Source organism: Schistocerca cancellata, chromosome 10, assembly GCF_023864275.1.
Source record: "Schistocerca cancellata isolate TAMUIC-IGC-003103 chromosome 10, iqSchCanc2.1, whole genome shotgun sequence".
Taxonomy (NCBI): Eukaryota; Metazoa; Arthropoda; class Insecta; order Orthoptera; family Acrididae; genus Schistocerca; species Schistocerca cancellata.
The window spans coordinates 10,459,544-10,486,097 of NC_064635.1; the positions used below are offsets into that span (position 1 = coordinate 10,459,544).

General features: G+C 37.8%; 2 protein-coding genes and 1 pseudogene across 3 annotated transcripts in view; 1 reads left to right on the plus strand and 2 right to left on the minus strand.

Moving 5' to 3' along the window:
* Positions 1-3,497, plus strand: part of LOC126106321 (uncharacterized) — a 74,047-nt gene extending 70,550 nt beyond the window's left edge. Inside the window, exon 3 of the mRNA XM_049912557.1 lies at positions 636-3,497. Within this exon, the coding sequence (XP_049768514.1) occupies positions 636-1,880 (1,245 nt within the window). The 3' untranslated portion in view covers positions 1,881-3,497. The remainder of the gene's footprint in view (positions 1-635) is intronic.
* Positions 3,498-4,699: 1,202 nt separating this feature from the next.
* LOC126106702 (uncharacterized) lies at positions 4,700-5,621 on the minus strand (annotated as a pseudogene).
* A 15,155-nt stretch (positions 5,622-20,776) lies between these two features.
* LOC126106373 (Golgi resident protein GCP60) overlaps positions 20,777-26,554 on the minus strand; it is an 88,043-nt gene continuing 82,265 nt past the window's right edge. For both annotated transcript variants that reach the window (XM_049912636.1, XM_049912637.1), the window contains exon 9: positions 20,777-26,531. In XM_049912636.1, the coding sequence (XP_049768593.1) occupies positions 26,287-26,531 (245 nt within the window). In that variant the 3' untranslated portion in view covers positions 20,777-26,286. The remainder of the gene's footprint in view (positions 26,532-26,554) is intronic.

Here is a 26,554-nt window from a genome sequence, read left to right on the forward strand (position 1 = left end):
GATGCAACATAAATGCTATTAAAAGCTCAATACAGTACTTCCAGAAAGAGTGAGGTGATCAGGACATAACTGTCAAGAGAATGATTGGTACATGCACTGAAGAAGTTGTTTGCTGGATTGCGAGAGCTGAGTACAGACCAGGATGACAGGGAGGTATGTGGTAAGTGGTTCAGTAATGATGACTAAGATATGGTCATTATTTTTTTCTCAGTTTAAGGACACGAGAGGTTCCTCTAGGACTGCTGAGAATGACTAATCTGATAATCCATCCTGATTTCTCTTTCAATTCTGCGTTCAAGGCGCTTCAGTCTGGAACCACACTGCTGCTACGGTCGCAGTTTCAAATCCTGCCTCGGGCATGGATGTGTGTTACGTCCTTAGGTTAGTTAGGTTTAAGTAGTTCTAAGTCTAGGGGACTGATGACCTCAGATGTTAATTCCCATAGTGCTTACAGTCATTTGAACCATTTTTTTCAATTCTGTGTTTCTCACTATCCTGCTGGAGTCTAATAGAACCTGTAGCACTGATGTGTACTAACAATGAAAATCTAAAATTATGTGACATGTTTTATTAAAATCAAATTCAGCCAAAATTCACTCCTGAAAATTTTCCTACATCCTCTTTTTATTCTGCAGCTGGCAGAGCTGCTCAAAAGCATTCTGAGCGAGTCCGCAGTCCAAGGAAAATCGACGACGCTGCGACCGAGGCAGCCTCCCAGAGTTGACGTCACATCAACTGGCAAACCACCCAAAATCCACGAGTTCCGCCCACAACTAGAAGACGACCTGAAGAGTGTCCTCAAGCTCAAACCACGAGAGCCGCAACTCAATGCTACCGTCCACCTGCCTCCGCTGCAAACTGCAAAGGTGCATGTGAATGACACCGAAGAGGACTTGAAACACATTCTTCCGACTCTCGAGGAGACCCTTGGCTGTATTTTGGAAGACAGTGAGGCCGAGGTACTTACCTCGACCATCCGGCCAGTACTGCCACCAGTACATCCGACAATGACGGGCAGCAAGCAACCGCCGTACACGACGGATGTGCCACCGACTGATGTTGCAGAGGACTTGAAACACATTCTTCCATCTCTCGAAGAGGTACTCGGTGGCATTTTGAAGGACAGTGAGGCTAAAGTACCTACCACAGCCGGTCAGTCAGTGATACCACCAGCACGTCCAACAATGACAGACAGCAATCGACCGCTGCAAACAACGAAGGTGCCACCGACTGATGCCGATGAGGATTTGAAACACATTCTTCCGACTCTCGAGGAGGCACTCGGCAGCATCTTGAAAGACAGCGACGTTAAGGTACCTACCACAACCAGTCTGTCAGTGATACCACCAGCACGTCCAACAATGACAGACAGCAAGCAACCGCTGCAAATGACAAAGGTGCCACCGACTGATGCCGATGAGGACTTCGAGCACATTCTTCTAGCTCTTGAGGAGGCAGTTGGCAGCATCCTGAAGGACAGTGGGGCTGGAATAGCTATCACAACCAATCAGTCGGTGGTACCATCAGCACATCAGGCAACAACTGACACTAAACGACTGCTGCAGACAACAGAGGGGCCACTGACTAGTGCCGAAGAGGACTTGAAACACGTTCTTCCGGTTCTTGAGGAGGCACTTGGCACCATCTTGAAGGACAGTGTTGTCAAAGTACCTACCACGACAAGCCGGCCAGTGTTACCACCATTATATCCGACAACAACAGACAAAAGACAACACTTTTCAGTAGTCCGGCCCACTCTGGAGAAAACTCTGTTGGAGCAGGAAGCAACTGCCCAACAGCACACTTCTCCACCATTTGTCTGGCAACACAGACCACCGAAAAAAAAGGATTACAGTTTTGATAACTTCCTGCCAGAGTAGGAGTGAGTGTTCAGGGATATTTTGCATAACCATAAATCCAATCATAATGCCACATTCCCATACACAGCTGAAGCTACGAGCACTACGAAAACGCCTATCATTTCTGTGTCAGGACCCACAGAACAGCAACTGTTCTCCCAAAATAACTTAACATATGTTCCACAGTGCAATCGGCTCGTCTTCAGATAAGGAGCTTCTCTTCCAGGCAGGTAAACCTATCTTGCAGGATGTGCTCAACACCCAGAATTTGAGCCAAACAAACAGTGGGCACAGTTATGAAATGTTAGAGTGACACTGGCACACACTGTGAACCAGATAGCTACTGCCAGATGGGGTTAAGCTGACAGAAAAGTTGAAATGGTTTGAGATTTAAAAAAATTCCCAAACCCAATGATTGGTAGAAGGGAAGATTATTTTATTTTGAAGTTAACACGTTGTGGTTTAATGTACAGTGAACACTATTTGTGTATGTTCACAAAGCAAATTTGTGATAATATTTTCTTGTTCTTAACCTTTCTTTGTATGTTACTCTGAAATTAGTATTACAATTTGTCATCATGTCAGATTTATTTTTCAATTATTGATAAGTTTCCGAACAATTGAGGTGCTGAGAACCATAAGGACCTTCATTCATTTTAAGATTGTAACATGCATTTGTTGATCTTATAGTGAACCTGCTTTGTCTATATCTGTAATCCCACACTGTGTATATTTAACACCCACAAAAAGCTGTCTCGACAATTTCTCAGATATTCATTTCCATATGGCCCAAAGCACAAAGCAAAATGTTGTTGCTCTGCGCTGTTCAATTGTTATTTATGGTTGACAACATAATTTAGCATCAACATCATGTAAGCAAGAGTAATGCTTCATAAGTAGAGGTATATCGGCAATTTTATCTGAACCTCAAGCACAGCTTGTGCTTAATTAATCTTATGATAGCGAGGACCATGAAGGTTGGAATAGGTCATAATAATGTGTGTGTAGTGTTTTTCTGTCTGTTCTTTATGTTTTGATTTTAGTTTCACATTAATTAATTAAAAACTTACGAATTGTCAAAAGATACAGTTGTCAGTAGCCTATATCTGGAAAATTTGCTAATTAACATTAATAACAAATATATTCTTAAATATTAATTAATATTTCATAACAAAGTAGTCACATTATTTTTTTCATACGGAGTAGTTGATAAGTCTGTTAAAAAAAATTTCAGGCCTATGAGACTTCTGGGTTGTCTACAAAATTTAATTTTCAAAAACATCTGTTTTTCCCAAAACTTTGTTTCTGTGATTTGGGTCCTTATTGTTCTCAGTGCCTCAATAAAAGTCACCCTAGTCACAAACAATTATTACATAACAGATTATCAGTCAAATTACAGTGTTGCTGAAGTTCACAGATGCAATTAGTATTTTAATTTTTTTTAATTTGATACAGCAAACAGTGATAAAGACCATATGTTTTATTACTACAGCTCAATACACATGCTCTGAAAGAAAAACCAATATATTAATTTTATTGGTTTTATAAATATTTAGATTTAAAGTCCAAAACCAGTCAACTTGTCCCATTTGATGGAGTGAAGTTATTTATTAATAAAGGACCATTTTTCAATAAAAATGAACCTAGTTGATCTATTGTCAAAACTTTTCTTATTTCACTCCTTACACTCAAGTTATTATGTTTTGCAAATGTTTGAGCGGAGTAAAAACACAGCTCACTAGAAATTACACAATGGATTTCTGTTTGAATTTTCACAGCAAAATGAAGATTGGGAAATGGACATATGGCCTATGAAACTGGGAAGAGTGAGGTCTATTTTTGCACAAAAAGTTTGAAAGTAATCAGCATAATAAAGAAAAACTTAATTATTGATTTGAGGGAAAACTGAAATAGCTAAAGTGCTGAAAAATTATCCAATTGCAGCATAAACTGAAATTCTTCCACTTTCTCTTCATTATATTCTCTTAATAATAATAGAACGCCAATCAATATTTATATATTTCATGCTTTCTGAACAAAACTCGAAAATAAAATAAAACTGAAGACGTCAAATATTTTGAGGAAGAAATAAAACAGATTAGAGACACAAATAACGTGCCTTTTGATGCATGAAATCTTGTACAGCAAATAAGGTGATGATTGAGAATTGAAAGTTCAATATTTAACTTAGAATTTTAAGGAGTACTGGAGGACATTTGTCTGGTAAAATTTCACTCCTCGGAGTGGCGGACCCATAGCTAAAATCAACAAGGGTGCTGCTCCAGAAAATTTTGAGGCTTGATTTAAAAATTGTGTGAAGGGAAATAAATTGTCCTCACTCGTCCTGTTTCCATTCCAGCATTACACAGCCCTCTATTCAATCAATGCACCCAGTCTTTTTACTTCTCTCCTTTTCCACTACTGCCCCCTCCCCTCCCCCCCTCTCTCTCTCCCTTGTGTTCTGTCGAACCTCCTGACTGCACCTAGCTGCCCTACCCACTCTCCACCTCATCCCTGCACACTCCCCAGCAGCACTTCACCAACCCCCACCCCTAGCCTGCTATCCCTCCCCCTCCCCACCCCAGAGAGAGAGAGAGAGATCTATTTTTGACAAAGACCTTGTTGACTGAAAGCTTATTTAGAGACAGTCTTTTTGTTGTGGCTGTCTGCGACTCAGCATCTCTGCTATAAGGTGAGTAGCAACTATCCTTTTCATAATATTGTTACATTCAGTCCTGGATTTCACATTTATTCAGAATGTTGATAAAATCCTAAAAGAACAAAGTCAAATATCCTGAACTTACTTTAACCCAATTTTTTGCAGTTCAAGCTTGATCTGTTCATTTACAAAGGAAATCAGTTCTTCTTGTTTTAGTTAGCACAAGAAGATTGATAATTTTCTCAGTGATCTCTGGATGACATCTGAGGAAATTTTTCTCTATTGAAAGCACTGCAACCGCATTTATATTTCGTGAACTCATAGTGCTTTTTAGAAACGTTTTTATACTTTTCAGTGATGGGAAGCAGAATTTGCCTTAGTTGTAGTTCTGGGAGCTGTCCAGAGGATTTTTAGCAGTTTTGTAATTTACTAAGGAAAATTGTGTAGATTTCCCTTTTTTTTTTGTTTGTTTGCTATAAGTTTGAGCACTTCAGTTACTTTGCAATATTCACGAATATCAGACGTACAATATACTTTTAATTCAGTTTCATGCACTCCTTTGTCAGTCATGAGGTACACTTCACTGGTTAGGTCTCTCTCTTGTATAGGGCACTCAGTCTCAAAGCTAGCAAAGCATTTCTCATTGAACAATTTAGCAACTACATTGTGTTTAGTGGAAGAATCTCTGTCCATTATGCTAACACGTATTCAATCACACAGGTCCTTACATTCTACCGTGAGTGGCTTATGAGGATTTTCACAGTTCTTCGAGCTTCTTAATTCTAAAGTAGCAATTCTGAATATTGTGATATATTCGTTAACTTTACACAGACTAATTTCTCAAGATTGCATTTAGTTGTAAATTATTTCACAATGAGGCATAATCTTATGAAAAAGCACTAACCATAACTTGAAACTGTCATCATCCAGGTAGGCCTATTTTAAAATTCCTATTGTTCTGCAATGGTTTTATCTGCATTTGATGTCTACTGAATATTAGTAAGGCTCTTTTTTCAAGGTCGAGGATTTTCATGAACCCTATTTGTGCTCTGCATGTCGAAGTTTCACCTTGTAGAAGATGCGCGGGGAATGCTGATGTTCATATGCTTCTTGAGAGTGGAAACACATCGCGGTGATCTTCAGAAGTATACCAGAGTAACCAGAATGTTAGAGAAACACGTTTTTGGGTTTCGTATAATACTGCATTTCTCATTATTAAGTTGGTGTGCGTAACAGTGAACCAAATGTGCATATTACAAACTGCTTTTGCTTTTGCTCGAACTCCTGCTGTTTTGGCTTTTCATGACATTTGAACCATAAAATGTCTGAGCTATGAGTTTTTGTCCATTTCCTTGGGGGATAACATCCTATTATTCTAAAATACATTTTGATATGCCATCTGCAAATGAAGAATCTCCAAAAATGCTCGTTAGTGACATAAGGACACCACTGAGTAGTGCTGGCTTGTGTGTAGGTGCTGTGGAACTGCAGCATGGGTGTCTCCACTTGATATTATCAATAACATTTAATAAAATGAGTCCTTTTCAATTTAATTCTTTTTTTGTATTTGTTCCTTAAAGCTAAAAGTCAGTAGCCATCCCAAGTTTATGAAAAAATTTAAAAAAATACATTCTGTACATAATTTCAAGTATCATTCGAAGGTGTGATATATGTTTCTCTAACGTATTTTATTCCTTAATTTTAGATAAATCATTTCATAAAACATTTGACCGTTTTTTCTTTTATTCTGTTTTTCAATCCCCCCCCCCCAAGTGGCTTCCTCCAGTCTTCGAGGTTCTCTTCTATTTCCTGTATGTTATCAAATATAATGGTTACATCATTAGCTCCGAGATTACACAGTGGTAGTTATAAATGTCCTTGCAGATAGAAAATTCATTACAACACTAAAGAATAAGGGACTAGAGATCCTTTCTGATGGACACCCCCCCACCCCCCACCCAACCACAAGACGTATGACACAAGTTTGGACACTGCTGTGCATGTCCATAATAAGTCATGTATGGTACTCCAGGTCATGATGTTTACAGAGAGCTTGCCATGTTACTGTTTATGGTGCTTGGCCAAAAGCCTTTTCCATATCTAGAAAGAGCAAACCATGAATTTGCTTGCTTTCTCGAGATTTCTGCATTCCTAGTGTTTTTGTGTGAGTAGCATTCATGGTTCCCTTTTCTGCTAAGAATTAAAACTAACTTCACTGTTCATTTTTGCTATTATCTATTTGACGAGTTCATTAGATGTTCTAAATCACTTTATTATTTTCTTCCACTTGTTAAATTCTCCTGCACAACATGCAAACAGTAGTGTCATCAGCAAAATGAATCCTTTGCGCATATACCTTTAACACACATTCCCAGTGTAGTCATTTGAATGAAACACGTCCAACATAAATACTATGAAAAGCTATATACACTACTTCCACAAAAGATGATGTGGTCAGGACACAGAGACAAGAGAATGAGTAACACATGGACTGAAGAGGATTTGCTGGACTGCAAGAGCTGGGTAAGGACAGATGCATCAATCTCTTGGGAGGTACGTGCTAAGTACTTCACTTACATGCGTTTAGATGTATTCATTATTTTTGTCTGAGTTTAAGGACACAAAAAGTTCCTCTACCTCATTTCTATTTCAATTCTGATATTCTCCCTACTCGTGCTGAGGCTAATGGAACTTGTAGCACTGATGTATATTAGCAATGAAAATCTAGAACTGTGTGATGTTACAGCCATTTCCCTGTTTTAACAACTCGATTATCAAAATAAAATTTCATTAGAATTCACTCCTGAAACGATTTTTGTTAACATATTTGGATAAGAGTTATATAAATAAAATAATGAAAAATCAGTCTTGATAATAAAATAGAAGATAATTTGATTAGTGGTAACCAGTTTCAATCTATACACAACACCTTCACACTAAATCACACCTCTGAAAATATAACAAAGTTTTTTAGAGGGAAATCCAGGTTTTTGGATCATTATCTTGCTGCAAGACAAACTCTTTCCCTATCAGATGCAAATCAGATGTCTTGGCACGTCACTGGAAAATGGCAAGATAATCCTTTTGGTTAATTTTTGTATCTACTTTCACCAAATCTTCAACTTTATTTCTTTGAAATGATCCCCTATACCATCACAGCACCTCCTCCATGCTTCAAAGTTAGAATTACACACTGACAATTCAAGCATTCATTGGGTAAACAGTGCACTAATTGCCGGCATTTACTTCCAAATATTTCGAAATTGGATTCATCAGTGAATAAGATTCTTTCCCAATCCCCTGCTGTCAAATGCTGTGTCATAGCCCCAAGAAGCCTTCTGTTCTTGTTAACATGGTGCGACAATGGGTTTGCTGCTGCTACATAACCCTGGAGTTTGTTTTCTGCCAGGCGCCATCCCACTCTTGATTCACTCACTGGTGTATCCCACGTTGTGTTTCATTCTGCAGTCTATGTTTACTGTTCACTATCAAATACTTTTCCTGGCATTATGACATTTTCCTGGGTGCTCCTAAATGAGGACGATCATTGTAGGAGCCTGCATCTCTATGCCAGTGTACGGTCTTGAGAAATCTGCTGCAGGAAATCTTCAATTTCTTTGATATTTGTCAGACACAGTTGCTGTCTTGGTGCAAAAATCTGATCTTTACCCATGAGTCATACGGAATTTGGCACTTTGGGTCCATTTTCAGTTACCTTCTTTCATGGCATCTTCATACAAACAGAACTACAACTGAACAGATATATAAATAACGTATTTTACGAAATCCTGCCATCTGCTGGTGTTATATGGCATGTTTAAGAGAACAAGTGAAGTCAATTTTATGTACTCTGAGCAACATCAATATGTATGTGTAGGTACAAAACTGCAGCATTATCAATCGCTGCTTGAGCATACTATTCTATGTTCTAACCAGCAACTCAAATAGATCACTCCCATCTTGCTCTGCTGTAGTACATAACACGTGTTTCCAAACATATGGAGGGTAGTGTACGTTACGTTACCATCAAGTTTCTCCTGACTGGAGACTTCTGCGATCATGCACTAGATGGTAGGTGAAGCTTCATCTTTATAACTCTAGCAACCAGTTCAGTCCACTCAGTGCCTCCACGGGTTACTAAAGGGTATAAATATTTTGATTTTATTGTCATTTATATTGCCTTTTCTGTATTGTTTGTGTGTTTAATGGTTCCCGATTTCCTTCTAAGAAAATTTATGTTAAATTTTTGGAGATTCCTTACAGTCTGAAGATGATCTGTATAGATTGAAACCGGTACCCACTAATATATTATCTTCTATTTTGCAATCAAGAACGACTTCATCACTATCATTCCTGAAAAATTTACTACATCCTGTTTTTGTTCTGCAGCTGGCGGAGGTGCTCAAAAGCATTCTGAACGAATCCGAAGTCCAAAGACAATCGACAACGCAGCGACCGAGGCAGCCTCCCAGTGTCGACCTCGTGTCACGGAAACCGCCTGTGGACTCGACTAGCAACACAGCCAAATTCCAAGACTTCCTCCCACAACTAAAAGAGGCTCTAAAAGGTGTCCTCACTAAGCACGAATCGGCAGAGCTGCAACCACCGAGTACTGTCCACATGCCTCTGCTGAAAACTCCGAGGGTACCTCCGAGTCACACCGAAAAGGACTTGAAGCACATTCTTCTGACTCTTGAGGAGACTCTGAGCAGCATCTTGAAGAATATTGAGAGCAAAATATCTGGCACAACCAGCAATGCAGCACCACAACCAGTACAGCCTACAACAACAGATAGCAGGCGACCATCACAAACTCTGAAGGGGCTACCAACTGAAACCAAAGAGGACTTGGAACACATTGTTCCGACTCTCGAGGAGGCACTCGGCAGCATCTTGGAGGACAGTGAGGCCAAGATACTCAGTACGACAAGCCATCCAGCGCTATCACCAGTACGTCGGACACCGACAGACAGCACAAAACACTTTGTAGCAGTCCTGCCACAGTTAGAGGATAAGATTCGATCCATTCTGGAGGAAGCAGCATCGGAGCAGGAAGCAGCTGCCAAACAGCACACATCCCCAGTACCGGCCTGGCAATACAGGCCCCCGACGACAAAGGACAACGGTTTCGTCAAATTTGTACCGGAGTTGAAGAGAGTTTTTGGGGACATTCTGAGTAGCCACAAATCTAATCAAAATTCCACATTCCCTAACACAACTGTTCTTAAGGGCACTATGGAAACCCCTATCCATGTGTCATTGTCCACAGAACAGTATCCACCCTCCTAAAGTAAGATCATAGTGTCAGACAGTCCATCTTCAGATTCTGAGCCCCTGTTCCAGGCCATTAAATTTACATTGCAGGATGTACCACTTGCCAGGAATTGGGGAACAACAAACCACGGGCATTGCTGTGAAATGCCAAGTGTGACACTTGCATTGTGAATGACAAATGTCTGATGGTTATGTGTTAACTAAGAACCATTTTTCGACAGTCTCCTCCATTCCAGAATGGACCTACTGTTCTGCATCGCCTTGTATGCTGTTATGAAACTTATTGCTGCAATAAAACTGTGTACCAGACTGGGACTTGAAACCCAGAACCTTGTCTTTTGCAAGCCATGCTCTTAAAAAAATGAGCTACCCAGGTGCAACTCATGTTCTCATTTGTAGTTCTGACAGTACACTCCCCCTTGCCTACTTTGTGAAACTAGCAATCCTGCAAGACGGGCTGCTGCAGAGAAATAGCTTAGCCACAGATTTGGGGATTGCTTCCATTATGGATTTTGCTCTGTAGTCGGGTGTGCACCGCCTGCCAGATTAAACCTGTTTGCCCAGCTGGGACTCCAAACCGAGACTTTTTGACTTTTACATGCAAATCCCCAAAAAAGCAAAGAGCCCAGGTTCAAATCCCAGTCCAGCAGAGAATTTTAATCCACCAGTAAGTTTCAACATTGTATTTATTCCTAAGATTCTCTTGCAAGCTCCCACAGCATCCTCCAGTCTGCACTTCCAGAAGTACTTGTCCCACTAAATATATAGCAGAGCTGCAGTGACCTTCGGAAGGTAGGAGAGAAGCACTAGCAGAAATAAAGCTGTGAAGGCAGGTCACAAGTAGCACAAAGGACGCTCGAGTCACTGAAGGGTGTCACTGGCAAAAGGCAAGTCCTAGGTACAAATACCAGTTCAGGACACTTTTGGTTAGACAAGAAGTTTCAGTACGAAAGATGCTTGCCAGATTGTACTGGGTAATGGAAATATCACCTTCATATATGAATATACTTTTAATTTCGATAACCATTCCATTGTTTTCCTATTTAGTCTCTTATTTGACTTACCTACAGAGTACATTTCTTAATACCCACTCTGCACTGCATTTCATTCATTGGCATTTATTTAGGCAAGATACCGAAAGGAGCAAATACTGACAACAATAAAAAAGAAAAGGATACCCACACCAACTGCATTCTTTATTTTCCCTGGTATTTATTCCATCTAGTAAGGAGATTGTGAAGTTTTATTTCATTATTTGACTTTGTGGGGGGATGCCCTTCCTGATACTACAGTCAACGTAAGAGACGGAAAAGTCTTGTGCACCATCTGTCTGCATTAGGGTATTTTAATTGTTTGTAAATTGTATTCTCTAATGCAGAATTTATGGACTAGCCCAACATTAGACAAAACAAGTGTGCAAAACGATACTGAGGCTGGCTGCTGAACCAGTCCACAGTCATTAATCAGCCATGCAGATTCAATCTGGGCCTGGTGCTCATCTTATTTTCACAAGCTAACATGCTGCATGTTACACTATATAAGCAGGTACCCACATCATCAATTAATAAAAAAAGACCAGTTGGTCAGTGGGTCAATATCGTAAGACTATCACAGCTGTGATGTCACATGACCTTTCCCCAGAAGTTAAGACTAATTTTAACAAAAAAAAATTACTTTTGACGTCATAGTATTGTCTGTAAAGTATGCTGGCTTGACATTCTATATCTTGAGATGACCTGTGCAACTGAAACAGCCAGAAAATTAAAATTTTTTGTCAGCATATCTTAGTGAGCATGGAGTTCTTTAAATATTTACAGGATGTAGGCCACTGCCAATATATAATTGAATACCGTGGTCTCCTTCACAACTCTTCCAAGAAGTAAGCCATATTTTTGAAGATTATTTCAACAGCTGCACCAAGCATGGTGACACAATGGTAAAATACTGGTCAAATATTCAGGAGGATGGTGATTAAAATCCTCATATGACCATATTTGGGTTGTACATTTATTCCCAAAATTGCTTAAGGTGAAAGCCAAGAAAGATCTTCTGAGATGCCAGAGCTGATTTTACACCATATCCTTCCCCAGTTCAAGGTTGTGTTCCTAGTGGGTTTGTCATGAATGGGACATTAAACTCAATTCATCCTTTCTTCAACAGTTGTTCATAACCTATAAACATTGTTGCGTACGTGCACGACAAATGTGAGAAATGTGTGTGTTCCCAAGTTTTGTGTGTTTTGCCAAGGACAGTAATTATAGTACAAACAAAGACACCACGATTGTGCCATAAAGAGCATAGAACTGCACAAAAATTTGGAAGGGGCTGTGGCTCCCAAGATTCAGCACTCAGCATATCCTCCTTTATCTGCAGGAGTAGCCTTTCCATTACTTCAAGGACTCTTCAGTAACTATAACCATTGTTAACCAGAGTATGTTAACCAAGGAGACAAACTGAATCACACTAGAGACTGCAAGGATGGTGTGTGAACAAGTGTACACATGGCTTACAGTACACAGTTTGTCTTAACCTCACAGATCCCTCAAACAAGCAATTTCAGATGAACAAAAATTACCTGTTACCAGAAAGAGATACCCACAGTCATAAAATGTACAAAAAAAACAGTTTTTAAAATTCCTTTGGGTTCAAGCTCAATACCAAGCTAAAGTAAGGTCAAAACTTGGCTACAGTGGTCAAACAGCTCAGTTCACAATATTCTTCACTCGGATGTATGTATCACTGTGTAAACTGTAAGACAAAAGTGCTACCAGTACCCCATGCTGCCTTTTTTAATTATCTTCTGGGGGATACGGATAAAGTGAACAAAGTGTTGGGTGAAAGTGAGCAATAAGACTACTATATATCCTCAACATTCCTCATGTGGCACACGTACTATATCCAACTTTTATTTGTTTTTAACTCCAACATACTGTGCCTGACTGTAGCATGTACTTTACATCTCGTGCTTTCATTTCTGTAAGCTCCCGGTAGCTTTTTATCGCAGTGTTAGCACAGCTTCAAGAACTAAAGATAATTTCTGCTTGTTTGTAGTAATTTTGAACTACTGTAGAATGTATTTACGGTAGCTGCAATATGCTAACATAACACACACTACAAAATAAATATCATTTTTTTCCTCTCAAAATATGGCAATTTTTTTCCTCGAATGTAGCACTGGGTCTACACCTGGTAATGACCTCGATTTCTACATTCACAAGACAATGCAAAAGGAAGAAGAGTGTTAAGAAGATAAGGAATTTGACGGTGAAGATGGTGTGCTTCCAATAAGGAAACAGCCCAGTAAACCACAGCCTGAAGCATCACCAACCCCAGGGATGTTGTATGCCATGAATCTACCTAAGATGATGAATAAAACTCAGAAAAGTCATTTCAGTTGTGTTTTGCCTGCATGTATAGATTAGATTTGATTCAATTTTTGTTCCATACACCCAGAAAAAGAGATGATTCTTGTAGATGTGGAACATGTCAGTAAGTATAACAAAAAAACATAAACCATTTGAGTATAATACTAAGTACCCTCATCATTTGTCAGGAGATCGTCAAAATATGTGAATACAATGCAGTAAACTGGAACAGCTAATATTTACAGAATTAACACGCTGTCAGAATGAAACATTGTTATGCACTATTAATAAATTTATCATACAAAAAACACTTAATCTTGACTGTTGTGACCAAGTGCTGTTGAAACTGAAATCAGACAGACATTTATACTTAAGGTGGGCTAACAGCCTCTCTTAAGATTTTCATCTATAGAGTAGGAGGAGTTGCCTATCAATGCTGAATATTGGACCCCTTCTTGGATCAAGGTAGGTGATTTTAGGTCTTTATGTAGATTGTTTTTATTCCTAGTATTGATATTATGTATTGGGCTATTGGTTGGAAATACAGACATATTACTTGCAACAAATTTCATTAAGGAATAAATATACTGAGAAGCAGTGGTTAAAATACAAAGTTCCTTGAACAGGTTTCTACATGATGTTCTTGAATTTACACCACAAATGATTCTTATCACACACTTTTGCACACTAAAAATTTTTGCTCGGTTTGATGAGTTATCCCAGAATATGATCCTGTATGACATAATAGAATGAAAATAAGCAAAGTATGCGCTTTTTTTATATTTATATCTCCTACATCTGACATCATTCTCATTGTAAACACAGACTTGTTTAAGTGCTTAAGCAATTCTGTGGTACGCCCTTCGAGTTGTAATCCCAGAAATTTAACACCGTCAGCCTCTTCAATCTCATGTGTCTTCATATGTTATACACATGCTGGAAGGAAATCTCGTACAGGTTCTGAACTGCATACAGTGGGTCTTTTCAAAGTTTAATGACAGTGGATTAGCTTCAAAGGATTTATTAATGTCAGTGGAAATTTGATTAGCAGCTATTTCTAAATCTGTACTTGACTTGCTACTTATTGCAATGTTTGTATCATCCGCAAACAAAACAAACTGAGCATCTGGCAATGTAACAGACGAGAGGTCATTAATGTACACAAGAAAAAGCAACAGACCCAAGATGGAACCTTGAGGAACACTACATCTAATTAATTTCCGATCAGATGAAGACTGACAGCTTACTGCACAGGTATTTCGCAATGACACCCTTTGTTTCCTGTTACAGAAGACTCAAACCATTTCGCAGCACTGCCAGTCACACCATAACATTCTAATTTACTTAAGAGAATGGTGTGGTTCACACAGTCATAGGCTTTTCACAGGTCACAGAAAATGCCAGCGGCCTCTAAGTTGTTATCTAATGAATTGAATACATACTTAATGTAAGTGTAAATAGCTTTCTTTGTATCAGAACCCTTACGAAATCCAAACTGTGACTTGGACAATATATTATTTATAGTCAGATGCTTAAGGAGACACTTGAACACAACCGTTTTAAATATTTTTGAGAAAGCCGGAAAAAGTGAAATTGTTCAATAGTATGGGCTTCATATCTGTGCAATGCGCTAAATGCAAAATATATCTGTCTTTCACAGAAAAAAGGAACTACTTTTCGCAGTTATATTACAAAGTAGCAGAATGGATTGTTTACACAAGGACTTTAGTAGATGAGCTAACATGTATCGTCCCACACTAAAATCATTGCACAGCAGGAGTGGCGCACTGTCGGAAGAGAGAACACACTACAGGTTTCCCGCGAACACAGTTCTTCTGTGATACAGGTAACAGGTGCATTACAGTGTCCCAGAACAACACACTGGACACCTATGTAAACTTTTTACTCACAAAACTGGAGCTCAGGGCTTGTGGGGATGTGGTAGATAACCTCACACTCTGCACAAGTCTCTTCGGACAGATTCAAATGCTTTCTTACCAAACTTTGCCTCCTGGTCCAGGGATTGGAGATGGGTTGTGTACTTTGGTGCAATCCTTCAAAAGAAACTTAAAAACATGTTTTATAAGACACTTCTACAAATTACCTATCTGAAATCAAGGAGTGGACCACTCCTGTAAGCTGTGTGAGAAGTAGCAATGTTGATTGAACAGGTCTCCGTTCTCATAAATTTTGCCTAGAACAGCATATGGAAGCATGTGCAACAGAAGTACAAAAATTTCACAGTAAATCCTTCATAACAGTAAGTGTATATTGAGCACCTGCAGGTAACTTTAATCTGTTCGTAAACCACCTTGAAGCTGCAGTGACTCATTTAAAAACCAAAAACAAAGAAATAGTGGTTGCTGGTGATTTCAATGTAGATTTCCTTAAAGACTCTCCCAATAAGAATTTATTTGAGTTAGTAACACTATCATTCAACTTAATTCCCACTGTAAAGTTCCCCACTAGGGTAGCCAATTGCTCACAAACAGCCATTGATAATATTTTTATAGAAAAGTCCAATGAACAAAATTATATTACAAAACCAATAGTCAATGGCCTCTCAGACCATGACATGCAGTCCCTTCTGTTAAATGTTAATACTGAACAGGATATAAAATCTGTTAAATCTGAGCTCAAGAGGGTAATCAATAGACCAAAAATTGATTATTTTAGGACACTCCTCAGAGACATTCACTGGACTGATATTTACAGTGCTCATGGCACGAATGAAAAATATAACACTTTTGCTAATAAAGTGCTTACCTTAATCGAACACTGTTTTCTCCCAAAACTAACCAAGGTTAGAGCAAAGTCTACAAAGAAGCCATGGATTACTCAAGGAATAGGGGTATCTTGCAAAACAAAAAGAAAACTGTATCTGTCAGTCCGAAACAGTTCCGATGTTGATGCTATAGTACATTACAAGAAATACTGCAAAATATTAAAGACTGTAATATGGACATCAAAGCAAATATATTACAAGGAAAAGATATATCAGATAACAAAATAAAAACAATATGGGATATAGTGAAGGAGGAGACCGGTAGAACCAGACATGAAGAGGAACAAATAGCATTAAGAGTAAATGATACATTGGTGACATGTGTGTAATAGAGTTGCAGAACTTTTTAACAAACATTTTATAACTGTTACTGAAAAGATGGGTTTGTCAGGTTCAGTAGATGCTGCTATGGAATACCTCAGACCAGACATTTGAAGTAACTTCCATAATATGAATTTGACCCTCGCTACCACAGCAGAAATAATGTCCATCATAAAATCTTCAAAATCAAAAACATCTAGTGGATATGATGAAATATCAATAAAGTTAATTAAAGAATGTGATTCTCAGCTAAGTAACATATTAAGCTATCTGTGTAACCAGTCATTTATCAGTGGAATATTTCCTGAACGGTTGAAATATGCTTAAGTTAAGCCACTGTTTAAGAAGGGAGATACAGAAACAGCATCAAATTTCCATCCAATTTCACTGTTGCCAGCATTCTCAAAAATTTTAGAAAAAGTAATGTACAATCGGCTTTATAACCATCTTATCTCAAACAACATACTGTCAAAGTCACAGTTTGGATTTCTAAAAGGTTCTGATATCGAGAAGGCTATCTACACTTACAGTGAAAATGTACTTAATTCATTAGACAAAAAATTGCAGGCAACTGGTATATTTTGTGATCTGTCAAAGGCATTTGACTGTGTAAATCACAATATCCTTTTAAGTAAACTAGAATATTATAGTGTAACAGGAAATGCTGCAAAATGGTTCAAATCTTATATCTCTGTCAGGAAACAAAAGGGTGTTATTGGGAAAGAGACAAGTATCAAGCTATCAGGTATCATCCAACTGGGAACTAATTACATGTGGGGTCTCACAAGGTTCCATTTTGGGGCCCTTACTTTTTCTTGTGTATATCAATGACCTTTCATCAGTAACATTACCAGATGCCAAGTTTGTTTTGTTTGCTGATGATACAAACATTGCAATAAATAGCAAATCAAGTGTAGTCTTAGAAAGATCAGCCAATAAAATATTTGTGGACATTAATCACTGGTTCCTAGCCAATTCTTTGTCACTAAACTTTGAAAAAACACACTACATGCAGTTCAGAACTTGTAAGGGGTGTCCCAAGAGTATATGTCTAACATACGATGACAAGAAGATAGAAGAAGTGGACAGTGTTAAATTCTTGGGATTACAGCTTGATAATAAATTCAACTGGGAGGAGCACAACACAGAACTGCTGAAGCGTCTTAACAAATCTCTATTTGCAATGCGAATTGTGTCAGACACGGGGGATATAAAAATGAAAAAGCTGGCATACTATGTTTACTTTCATTCCACAATGTCATATGGGATTATTTTTTGGGGTAATTCATCAAGCCAAGCTAAAGTTTTCCGGGCACAAAAACGTGCAGTAAGAATTATATGTGGTGTGAACTCAAGAACATCCTGCAGAAGCCTGTTTAGGGAACTAGGGATACTAACTACTGCTTCCCAATATATTTATTCCTTAATGAAATTTGTCATTAAAAATATATCACTTTTTCAAACCAACAGCTCAATTCATGGAATCAGTACTAGAAATAAGAATAATCTTCACAAGGATTTAAAGTCACTTAGTCTTGTGCAAAAAGGTGTGCATTATTCAGGAACACACATTTTCAATAACTTGCCAGCAGCCATGAAACCCACCAATGACATTCAGTTTAAGAGAAGCCTAAAGGATTTATTGGTGGCCAACTCCTTCTACTCCATTGATGAATTTCTCAGTAAAACCAACTAATATAACTTCTGCACGATTTCAGTGCAGTAACATGTTCATTGTATTATAGTAGTTGTATTACACGTTTATTACCTTATAAATAAATAAAAAACTTTTTTATTTTAAATTAAGTGCATTAGTATTTATAGAATGACTCTTTCATATAGTGTTCATTAAAAAATGATGATCATTCCACTTGGGACCTGTGGAATGGTACATTAGCTTATTTGTTTTAGTTGTAAATATTTGTCATGTATTGTCGTTTTTCTGACATGTTCTACATCCTGGAGAACCTCCTCACTATAGATCAATTGGAATGAAAGTAAATCTAATCTAATCAGTAACTGACTATTGCTCTGTAACTAAATGTGTTGGTAAGTTGATATTATGCTGGCAGTAGGAGAGAAACAGCCACCTTTTTACATAATTGAGTAAACAGAAGAGTTTTCTGAAAGCAATAACTTTCAATTACTTTTGTGTTACATTTAGGACATAGCCTCTAGTTACAGATTCCGATTCATTTCACCCCACCATCCCCTTTTTTTGAGAAGGTGCCAATGATAAAAATCTGACTCATTTATCTGAGCAAAACTTGTTGCTACATCCCAGTTTGGCTTACACAAAAGATTATTCACAGAAAAACAATATAAGACTTCAAAAACACAGTCCTGCCAGAGATAACAAGAAAAATTATCCTGTTGATACATTCTATGATCTCACTAAAGAGAGTGTGGGGCAACAAATCTACTTGGCAGGCTAAACTGCTGCATCATTAATGGCATCCTTTTTAAATGATTTACTTTACATTATTTCAAACAAGCAAAAATGAAAAACTCCTAGTGCTAGAAGTAAACATTAATGATCACACACTGAATGACTGTGTGTAAATAACAAAGAATGTAATCAAGAAGCTCAGTTCAGTATAAAATTCTTCATTTACTTGGCCATAGTGTCCATAGTTGCTTTATAATTCTTGAGGGTATTTTTGTTCTGTCATTGCAACTACAAAACTGTGTTATTTTTTCACCGGACGCGTTTCACTTTATTGAGGTAAAGTACATCAGTGGTCTGTAATTAAGTTATTTACATTCTGATTTGCTTTTAGATTGAAAAACAGTTCATTAAGAATAGGTTGATTTGTACTTAAGGTGATTTTTCAGCTTATTTCTCGCTTACATCGGGAAATGCCGTCTACTAGCACATCGTTGGTTTTCTGTGTTAATTTTGGTCTAATTATCAGTGTCTAACACAGAAAAACAATGATGTGCTAGTAGATGGCATTTCCCAATGTAAGTGAGAAATTGCATAAAAAGTTCTCGGTTTACTTGCCGCGTCAAATTTGGATAAAATCCCAAGCTTTCGATGACGACCTCCGTCATCTTCATCAGGGGTAAACCCTGACGAAGACCTCCATCATCTTCATCAGGGGTAAACCCTGACGAAGATAGTCATCGAAAGCTTGGGATTTTATCCAAATTTTACGCGGCAAGTAAACCGAGAACTTTTTATGCAAGGACTCCGTCGCGAAAGACTTTGTAGTCATATAAGTGAGAAATTAGGCGATAAATCACCTTAAGTACATCAACCTATTCTTAACTAACTACTTTTCGATCTAAAAGCAAATCAAAATGTAAATAAATTAATTACAGACCACTGACAATGCTTTACCTCAATAAAGCGAAACACGTCTGGTGAAAAAAAAATCACACATTTTCGTAGTTGCAACGACAGATCAAAAATACCCTCAAGAATCAGTTCAGCACATATTGCTGTTAGAAATATGTCTCACCGTGTTCAGCTAAAGACAAGGAAGTTTACTAATTCTGCGTATCTTTTATTCCTGTTATCTTACGAAGGTGCAGGTAATGCATCTAGACAGCAAGAATTTATTTGACAGAAATGAGTAGCAAGAAAAGTGTGTGAAGTAGATAACTGCAAACCTGCAGAGGCATATTTAAGAATAGAGGGATTCTTGCACTCACTTCCAGTACATTAACTTCTTGATGGTTCTTGCTGCAGATAACCAAAAGCAGTTTGATACGAACTGTGACTTATACACAGATCCAGATTTTGTCTCTTCGTTTATGTACTCTGATGTGAAAGTGTTCAACAAGCTCCCACTATATAACAAAAGCAAGAAATGGAATCTCTGCAGATTGAAGAGAAGTAAAATGCATACTTACTTAGCCAGTCTTTCTATCATCTAGATTCAAGGACCGAAAACTCCTGTCAGTGAAGAGCCCACTGTGGAGCTGCATTACAAGTAGTGGCGTACTGTAAATGTTCTGTTGTTACACGTGTAGGTTTTTCTTTTAATAAAATACCAATGTGATCTAGTAAATATTTAGCTGGTAATAGGATAAACACAAGAGCTATTTAATAAATTTGAGGAAGCTTCTTTACTGTTAATTTACAAGGTTACATTTATCTGATAAGAACAATTAGTATTCTCTTTGCACTGTTACTGTGTACAGCTATTAAGTTTCTATGATTTGCTTCATCCTTCGTTAATGTGTGCCTTTACTTTTTCCACATTATTCCTTATGGGATCTATGCAACTCGGTGAATGACTGGACAGCAATATAGTAACAGTTTACCATTAATAACACATAGAGCTACAGTTCCAAACAGCTGCTCTTCTGTTGACTTGTTGCAAATCTCAATGCTTTCCTGCATAATAGGACTCACAAAACGTGAATGAATGATGGAATGTGCTGAGATGAAATAACTATCAGTACCTGTTCAATATTTCTTCCTCCACAGAAAGGAAAGAAGCCTGCTGATATAGTCAGGAGAGTTTGATAGGTGCAAAGAAAGAGATTTGAGTACAATCTCAGCCTTTTCAAACATTTTATTATTTCAACAAGTATATATTTATTTCCTCTAATAAAGCACACACACACACAGAACACACATTGTAACAGATATGAACAAAAATATATTTTTACAAAAAATCTAAATATGTTCTAATGAATAAAATGCAAGTGCACGGAGAGTCCCCTTACATCAGATTAAATTACTCGACACAGATTTATTATTTGTTGTTCATTATAATAAACATATAAATATGGCGAGGTTGTATACAAGGTGCTAATCCAGTCTATTAGAAAACAACATGGATCACACAGAAGAAACAACTGATACTATTAATACTTTCTTTTGGCATGATAATGTAATGAGCAACATACTCTACTCAACACAATATGAGGTGCTTTCAGAAAAATGTATGTGCCAAAAACTACAGCACTAAAGAATGAGCAGCCACAATATCAGTCTCTCACATATCAGCAATGGTTTCACAGAGAGAAGTGTGTGCTCCAATAATCTCAATGAAAACATCACTAAATAAGCTTGTACATGTAGCAAGAGCTGTATTCAGACACATTCATAATAATTTTGCTAAATCTACAGGGTACTTTCACCTAATAATTACATTATTCACAAATTCACATATTGACTGAGGGGCAGATTATAAATTGATTCAATAATCACAGTGGAGCAGTGGCCACACTTTTCTGCTTCATATCTGCTTCAAACAAGCTAGGGATTGCACAGGCATCGATAGTTGTTTGATATGATGGGAGCAAAAACTTAAGGATTATCTCCTAACTTTTGGTTCTTAGAATGTATGGCCAATATTTCTTCATGCAATTCCTGGAATTCAAAACTCAAGAGACACAAAGGCACATTTTATACATTATAAAGCATCAACATCACTCATTAAAAAGAAAAATGTAAAACTGAGCACCAGTAACACAAACATATAATTTGTACAATACTGTCCAATGGTTGTAGCAAGCAACACACACTGTGAGAATCAAAAGTGCATATTTCATCCATTCTGAGCATCTGCACAACACTTGGGTATCTCAATGGAAACCCTGACATTTTCATTTCTGGTCATAAATGAAAATTATGCAAATCAGATATCTGCAGAACAAACCTTCATTTTTAAAGATTTAAGCATGTCTGATACTCAGGTGCACCGTACAACTAGTGTGAGAGAGCACATGCCATCAACATTTTCTGAATGTCGCTTTTATCCCCCCCTCTGCTGCGGCAACTGACAAATGGCAACAGACTTTCTTAGGTGAGTGTTAAAAAAATTTCAACCGTTTAATGCATGGCTGAAGGTTTTAGATGTGTTCTTATTCAAGTGGAAGTGGATGGTTGCAAAATGGAGCACAATGTCATGGTTTACTCGGTATAACATTCTGTGACTACAAAAGTAAAAATGGGTGAGCTTGGCTGTCAATTCTTTTTTTTCTTCTCTCTGTCTCTCTCTTCTGGCTGATATTTCTTCCCTAAAAGAATTTACACCTTGCCTTACTAAAAGACATTGGGTAACTAAGTCAGACTCCAGGACTGTAGGAGTAAAGGTGTCTGACCCATGTGGTCATGCTGAGAGGATTGAGCACAAATTTAATGTGGTTTTATTCATATGAAAGCACTGCCAATAAAAACAATAGGGAATAATTTGAGGCTCCAACTTTGCAACTTGCATGTGTTGCACAATAAAATCAGCAACGAAAGTACAGAAAACTTAAAAATGTTGGAAAAAAATTAAATCTATATTTCCTTCACAATAATCTGTTTTTGATGCACATTAAAGTTCAGGGAGCTACGGAAGTATATGAGAAATGTAAAGTAAGCTTCAAATCAATTTGGGAATGCTCTTTCCAACTGTGTTGATCAATACTTAATACTTTTAAAAATGGTGATCAATTTCCCACATTAAGATCCTTGCCTCTGACAAGTGTGACATTAGGAGGGGTACTCTCTTGAAGTTCTCAGACAGCACGAATGTGACCAAATTATTATGATCTTGAAAAAATAAGGGTCATTAGAATACACACAGTGAAGTTTTAGTTATTGCTACTCACCACATAGCCGAAATGTTGAGTCGCAGACAGGCACAACAAAAAGACTACCAAATATGTAAGCTTTCGGCCAGAAGACCTTCTGAAATAGACAACATACACATAAACGCAAACACAGCTCACACACACACGATGACTGTCTCTGGGTGCTGGGGTTAAAAGTTTACACGTTCAGTAGTATTTTTGTTGTGCCTGTCTGCTGCTCAACACTCTGCTATATGGTGAGTAACAATACATGCTTTTCATGGTATGTTTGAGTATATTGTGACAAAAATTCATAATGCTCCAATTAGCAACATCCAGGTGAAGATAAGAGAACTTGTTGGCATTGAGACTGCTCTCAATTTTATCACTTTTTAGGGAACATTATGAAGTTGGAAAGCAACTGGACTATTGTCTCGAAGGGGACTACTTTGAAAAATAAAAAATCTCTTAGTTTTCATTTCCTTGGTCAAACCAAAAATGTTTTTAAGTGTATAGTATTCTGATCGATTGACAGGTGATCTTAAGTATCTTCTAAATATCTGACCAAATGTTGACTACACAAGTATACATCATTTTCTTAAGAAGTTTATTTCCTCTTAAAAACAAACTGTTTCAACAGAAATGTCACTTTCCACTTAGACAAGAAAAATTGGAGCATTTTAACTGAGGATTTCCTTTTTCCCTACTTAAACTTGAGATATAAAAGTGTGTGTTACAGGGACAAAGTTCAAATTAAAAGTAAATTCAAATAAATATGGTAAAGCTTTAAATATTAGCATCTGGAACAAATACTTGAGAACGTAAGACATATCTGAGAGCACTTGTGATGAGGACACCTTATGACCTATTATTGGGGAAAAAAGATCTATTTAAGACACTACAATACCACTGACCTATACACACACTAATGTGGGCATACCACAAATTTAAGTGAGTACTCACAACTTTTTAACAGTACAGCCATCTGATGATTATAAGAATTTGTAGTGAAAGAGCATGGTAGTATTATACATAGAGCATAACCTTTCATACTGTCAGCAAAAAATATATGCTACTACACATCAGTAGATACCAGTGTATAGAAGTATGATATTAAATGTCTGTATAACACTTACACTATTTTTTTTCTCAGTAAAATTAATATATGTGACACTTTAGAACAGCCTCTCACCCAATTCTATCCATAGGAAAAAAGTGTTATTAATTCAGAGTATAGCACCAAAAATAACAAAATAGACATTAGTTGCAAATATTTACAAAACTACCAACAGACAATACTTCTGTGACATGTCTCTCAACTTTTAAACAAGCACAAAAATAAGACCCAAGAATGAGAGATAAGCAATCAATCTGTAACAAAACATATTGTGGTATCCCAAACATCAACTTATGACATTTACCAATGAAAATCTCACTCCTGTTACAAAGTTTCTCAATTCCACCAATAAATTCAGACATTGTATTCACATATTGCTGCACATAAGAAACAATGTGGCTGTTATAGGTGTAACCTGGAAGTTCAAGTATTAAGATTGCCACACGCATATTTGTGAACATGATCAAAGCAATCAGCAATAACAGGTTATAACAGAATGATAGATTGCTATTAGATGCCACTGCTATTGCTGGAATGGTCCAAACAGCTGCACATCATTCTTGTGTTGCTTAACACTTTCCTCAGTTTCTGGAATTTCCTGGGTTGTAGATGGCGTCATGTATAACACATATTATATGCCCTGATGAAGGCTGCTTGCTACAGTGGCCAAAATATTGGTACATTTTATGACATGACACAGTCTACAAACCAGAAGAATTTTATGGAATTTGACTCCAGGTGCAAAAGCTTCCGAACACACTTTTTTCATTTGTCATCAGGTCAACTGTGAAGAGAGGCACTGTTTTAACAGACGTCAAATTTTCCTCAGTAACCTAATTCTAAAAGACACTGACAGGGAAGGGGGAAGACGGGTATGGGTGACAACAACAATACACCAAGAAAGTTGAATGCCAGGTCAATAAATCAGGTTTGTAGGACAAGAGGAAGGATGTACAAAAGACAATGGTAAATGAAATGAGGGTATAAAGAAAGATTTAGGAATAGATAAACTAACACCAAAAAATAAAATAAAATGGATTGAACATGTAGACTCTTTGGGTGGGGAAACATTCCAGGTAAAGTCTCTGAATTACTAATGCATTGGAAGAAGGAATGCAGGAAGGCAATACAAGGCATGGAGTACAGCACCAGGCAATTTGCCTAATACATGAAGTGAAGAAGAGGAGGAGGAAGAAGAAGAAGAAACTGACTGCAGCTTCAGTTCACAGTGCCTAGTTATTCGTCTACATTGACATAGAAGATGGGTCTTTTCGTAGGGCCACTTCCAAATCAAATACAACGCTTAACTGCTACAAGAAAAATGTAATATAGTTCTCCGTAACCCATGATGAGTTTTGAATTTTGGTTCAAGGAGGACTGCATGTATAATCAACTGTCCACACACGTAACCAGACAAAACATACAAAAAGTATGTGACATTGTACGAGAGGCAGAGCAAGTCAATTCAGACAGGTGAAAAAATAACAGAAATGTATACATATATTATTCCTGCTTGACAGATTATAGCACAGCATAGATGACAATCTACCTGTTATTGGCAGGCTGTGGGTATACTATAAATATCACCGGGGCTAGAATAATATACAATAATAAAATATAATAACAACAACAATGGAAGGACAAAAGGTGTTGTTTCACTTGAGACTTTCCATTATCATATTTATAATAATAATAATAATAATAATAATAATAATAATAATATTAAAGCATTCATACACAGAATTCATAGCAAATCCATACACAAATATTCCAATCTTTCTGAATGACACCACCAATTTTTCCATTTACATATTGAATCTACTTGTACACATTCTGCAACTTTTGTATCAACTTACACATGCCCACATTTACAAAGGAATTCGCGTGTTAAAATTGCTAGGAAAGAATTTTACATCTCAGTTTGATCGACATGCACAAATTTAAGCACATATGAAACAAAAATGATAGTTTAAAAGTTAAGTATACTACATTTTGAGCACAAGAGATCACTAAGGCAGACGAGAATGGGTATAGTGGTTTCCTGCAAAACAAACGGGTTAAAAACTACAGGACCGAAATTATTGTTCCCTGAAATGAACATATTTAGGCAGTAAACATATCAGATAACAGAGAACCACTACGTGCCTTGTACAGATCAAAGTCTCTCACAAGATACTACTGCGACACACATTTCAACGCTTCACTGCCTAATTTATTGCACATTCAGAGAAATGTTAAATCAGAAAATTTAGCAAACAGCAGATATCTGCACTCGTGTTTCAAATAACATTTACTCGCAGCATTCAACTTCACGACAAATCAAAATAAGAAAGGAGAACAGTGCTCGACCGCCACCACAAGCGGCCCGCACATCCCCCGCCGGACACTCACCGCGTGTAGTAGACGCGGTAGTAGAGAGTCTTGGAGCGCCATAGGCTGTACGAATTGTCGAACTTGAGCAGGTAGACGCCCTGGCCCGGGTACACGTGACTGCCAGCATACACCTCCAGCTGGCACTCGCGCCGGAACACCGGCACGATCACCGACAGTGGCGGGCGGCTCGTGTCGGTCGCTGCCGCCCGCAGGCTCGCGACACCGCCCCCTCGCTCGACGTCCTCGCCCAGTCCGAGGTCTGCTCGTGAACGACAGGTGAAA